Genomic DNA, 4,141 nt, shown 5'->3' on the forward strand with positions numbered 1-4,141 from the left:
TGAGAATATCATTAGTGACCTTCACCAGAGCTGCTTCAGTGCTATGATGAGCTCTGAAGCCTGACTGAAACTCCTCAAGTAGGTCATTACTTTGTAAATGTTCACAAAGTTGATTAGCAACTACTTTCTCAAGAATTTTAGATAAGAAAAGAAGATTATATATAGGTCTGTAGTTTACTAACTCATCTTGATCAAGAGAAGGTTTCTTAAGTAAAGGTTTAATAACAGCTACTTTAAAAGCCTGTAGTACATATCCATTTACTAAGGATAGATTAATCATGTCTAAAATAGGACCACTGATCAGAGGGAATACCTCCTTAAACAACTTGGTTGGGATTGGGTCTAACATACAGGTAGAAGGTTTAGATGAAGCTAAAATTTTAGATAGCTCAGAAAGCTCTACTGCTTCTAAACAGTTCAGACACTGCGCAGGTTCTAAAGATTCCTCCAACGCTGCCTCACTTACTGAGGACGAGGTAATCATGTTTGGGAGGATGCCAATTATTTTATTTTTAATGGCATCAATTTTATTTATGAAGAATCCCATAAAATCATTACTACTGAGAGCTAAGGGAATGGATGGATCAACAGAGCTGTGGCTCTGGGTAAGTTTGGCAACTGTACTGAAGAGAAATCTAGGATTATTTTTGTTCTCTTCAATTAATGATGAAAAATATGCTGCTCTAACTCTGCGAAGGGTCTTGTTATACAACAATAGTTCTGATCCAGGAGTACTTTCTATGTAAAACAGTAAGCAGTTGTTGACAGCAGCTCCTCTACAGGTTTCATCTAGCAGAGAACGAGTGCAGCAGATAAACTCTGGTCCAGTTTTCAGGTCTACAGGATGAAGGAGCTCAGACAGTGGCAGTAAAAACTAAGCAGCGTCTCCTGCTCACAGGATCCTCCTGTCACTGAAACTCAGGACGATAATCAGCTCAGAACATATTTAGTCGCTTCATTGCAGCCTCTATCTCCAACAGCTCAGGAATGTGCTGCAGGTGGATCCACCCTGGAAACGCCAGAACCAGAACCAGAACCAGAACCTTCTGAGAGATCAGCGTCAACGTAAAGCGAAACTTAAACTTCTAGCATTTTCCACCCTGGTTTTCTGACTTAGATCTCCTCTCAGATTAAAACTCCAGACCTGCTTTCCTTCAGGCCTCCCTGCTCGGCCCGAGGCTCTCACGTGACCTGGCGTACGCGTGTGCGTGCTGGTGCGTGGGGTGCGCGTGCTCACAGCCAATCAGCGCGCTGCAGCAGTTGTCAGGTTTGGCTTCATCCTCCTCATCCTCCACAATACAAGTCTAATTAAAACTCGCTGGAGCTCATTATGAGGCTGCAGGTGCACGCGGCCCGCCGGCGGTTAATCCCGCCCGATTACCGCACGCCCCCGCGCACAACAACAATGCGGGGCGTCGGGATCGGGGACGCGGTGGTCTGGCGCGGCCCCGATGCGACGTAACAATAATAAACGTTAAAAAACACAGTTTCAGTGTTTGAGAAAATGTCCGTTTACAGACGAAATGACGAACAGAAGGAACCCTGAAGGGCCCAGAGAGGAGAGCTACATCAAAACATTAAATCTCACAATAATAATAATAATAATAATAATAATAATAATAATAATAATAATAATAATATTTAATAATAATAATAATCCTCCATTCTTAGACAGACACCAAGTTTCTGGAAGATTCTTCTGCAGCCACCGAGGAACCGTCCCCCGGCTGATTAGTTTTTTGTTTAGAATAAATGAATAAATTATACAAACTACAAAGAACATTAATATAGTTGTTTTAAAAAATAATTATAATGATCCAACTGAAGTAACTGTTTAATTAGAAACATATTCAGTAAACTGGAACAAAGCAGCTTTTAGGTGGTTTATTCATCTGATGGTTTAATTATGAATTATTATTCAGTGTTTTCATTTAATCCTCTGATACTTTACATCATGTTTAGGTATTTAGGGAAATTCTGTGCAGAAAATAACCAGAAGCAGAACAGACAAATTATTTTAATGTGAATAAACTATACATTTTCTTTTTATCTGGTTACTTACCGTTTGAAGATTAAAAACGTTTTCACTTATTTTAGATAAACAAAGCGTCATCCAGTTAGATTTAACCAGATATAAAAGGGTTAAATCATGTTCTTACAGGAAGATTTATCGATATCAAGATAAAAAAAATCTCACATTTATAATTAAGAAGAAATTAATATGTATATTTCCCTTTTAATATTAGTTTTTCCCTTGTTTTCTCGTTTTAATAAAGATATTTAGATTTTTCATCTTTAAAGTGATCCGAATACTTTCTGTGAAAATGATGATTCATCAGAATTTGAGTCCAGCAGCGGCTGTTTAGCTGTTTCCTTCATTAACATGACACTAAAACCTCTTTCCTCTGCGCCTCCACCTGCTGCTCCCAGCAAACCGTTATCTTATTAATATTAATTATCATAAAAGGATCGTGCACGCGCGTGCACACCCGGAAGCCTCTGATTGGCCAGGCCGAGAAAAAACACATGCGGCTTGTTTTATAGAAACATTAAAACTTTATTTCTTCAGTAGAAAAGCAGAAAAGTTCCAGAAAATAGAATAAAAATCTCTTTATGTACAAAATACAACTTTTCATGTGACAAAAGCAAATAAATAAAAACAACTGGGGGTGGGGTGACAGGATAATGGATGGGGGGGGCAGCTCCTTTCAGTCTTTTGTCTGAGCGCAGAAACTGGATTTCCACGCTCAGTTTTCTGCTCCACTGCTCTACAAATTGTAAAGTTGACTCTTCACCTCCAGGAGGAGGAGGAGGAGGAGGAGGAGGAGGAGGAGCTGTAAACCTGACTGTAACCTGCACACTGCTGGGGGGTCAGGGGGAAAGTGCAAAGACTTTGAGAATAAAACAAACTCAGCAACATCTAAATGAGGAATCGAGTTCTTCTCATTTCAGTCCTTCTGCTCATTAAGGCAAACTGCGGTCCTCCTGCTGTCGGCTGCTCCGGCGCCTGTCCCCGTCCTCCGGCCTGCTCCTCAGTAGACCCCCGGAGCGAAGCTGCGGAAGCCGAACACGGCGTCCTGCTGCCGGAAGCTGTAGTCGTCCGGAGCGGCGGGGCTGCCCGGGCTGGAGGCGCAATAAGCCGGGGAGGAGGAGGACGAGGAGCCGCTGGAGCTCCAGGAGCAGCCGTCGCTTCCCGGGCTGGGGGCCTCCGCCAGGAGGGCGGGGTTGAGCAGCAGAGGAGGCTCCCCGCTCTTCCCCGCCTGCAGGTCCGCGATGCGGATGGTCTCGGACAGAGCCCAGATGTAGTTGTGCGCAAAGCGCAGAGTCTCGATCTTGGTGAGCTTGGTCTCGTCCGGGAAGGCCGGCAGGACGCCGCGCAGCGCGTCCAGCGCGTCGTTCAGGTTGTGCATGCGGTTCCGCTCCCGGTCGTTGGCCTTCAGCCTGCGGGTCTTTTTCACCACCTGCGTGGTGGCGTCGCTGCGCCCGCGGCCGCGGCGCCGCTTCTTCTGCTGTGGCTGCGGGGACGCGCTGCGCACGCTGCCGCGGCAATCCTCATCGTCGGTGTGCGGGAACAGGTCGCAGCTGGTGTCGGTGTCGGAGAACACGGAGTCCATCTCGGAGCGCAGGGCTGGGTTCTGAGGACAGGGCAGAGGGGCGTTAGAGGACGGGGCGCGCAGACGCAGGCGGCCGGCCGCAGTGCGCAGGTGCGGGCTTACCTGGTGCGGTCAGGAGTTCTTGGATCGGATCCAGCGGGACCGGGTCTGGACCTGCGGTTCTGGCACGCGCCTCAACTGCTCTGGAACAGCTCGTGCGAGCCGGTGAGCCTGGCACACGCCCGGCCTCAGCCCGCTTATATACCGGGGCCGGGACAATGACGGGCCTCCTCCTGCCCCCCCCCCCCCCCCCCCCCGCAGCAGCGGCAGGTCTGCCCCGTGCCAGCCAGCCTCATTTCCATAATGACGCCCTGCGTGGCCCGCACCGAGAAGCGTGCCGGTAATCACAGCCAGCCAATCAGAGGAGGAGGCGAGCCACGCGAGCGACACACACCTCCCACCCTCCCCCACAGACCCCCCCCCCAACCCCCATCCGAGACAGAAAAAACAGAAAAGAGAGAGACTTTAGACCAGAAGAAGAAAAACAC

The 4,141-nt window shown here is 47.7% G+C and overlaps 1 protein-coding gene across 1 annotated transcript; it reads right to left on the minus strand.

Annotated features, from left to right (window-relative positions):
* Window positions 1-2,568: 2,568 nt before the first annotated feature.
* Window positions 2,569-3,880, minus strand: neurog1 (neurogenin 1). Its single transcript, XM_012856111.3, has 2 exons — window positions 3,717-3,880; window positions 2,569-3,635 (listed from the first exon to the last, which is right to left on the minus strand). Exon 2 carries the CDS (start codon window positions 3,612-3,614, stop codon window positions 3,033-3,035), a length of 582 nt encoding a protein of 193 aa, XP_012711565.1. The 5' UTR covers window positions 3,615-3,635; window positions 3,717-3,880; the 3' UTR covers window positions 2,569-3,032.
* Window positions 3,881-4,141: the final 261 nt, after the last annotated feature.

Source organism: Fundulus heteroclitus, chromosome 23 (genome assembly GCF_011125445.2).
Source record: "Fundulus heteroclitus isolate FHET01 chromosome 23, MU-UCD_Fhet_4.1, whole genome shotgun sequence".
Classification (NCBI taxonomy): Eukaryota; Metazoa; Chordata; class Actinopteri; order Cyprinodontiformes; family Fundulidae; genus Fundulus; species Fundulus heteroclitus.

Excerpts from the sequence above, each read along its gene's own strand:
- neurog1 (XM_012856111.3), bottom strand. The coding sequence starts at position 3,614 with ATGGACTCCGTGTTCTCCGACACCGACACCAGCTGCGACCTGTTCCCG.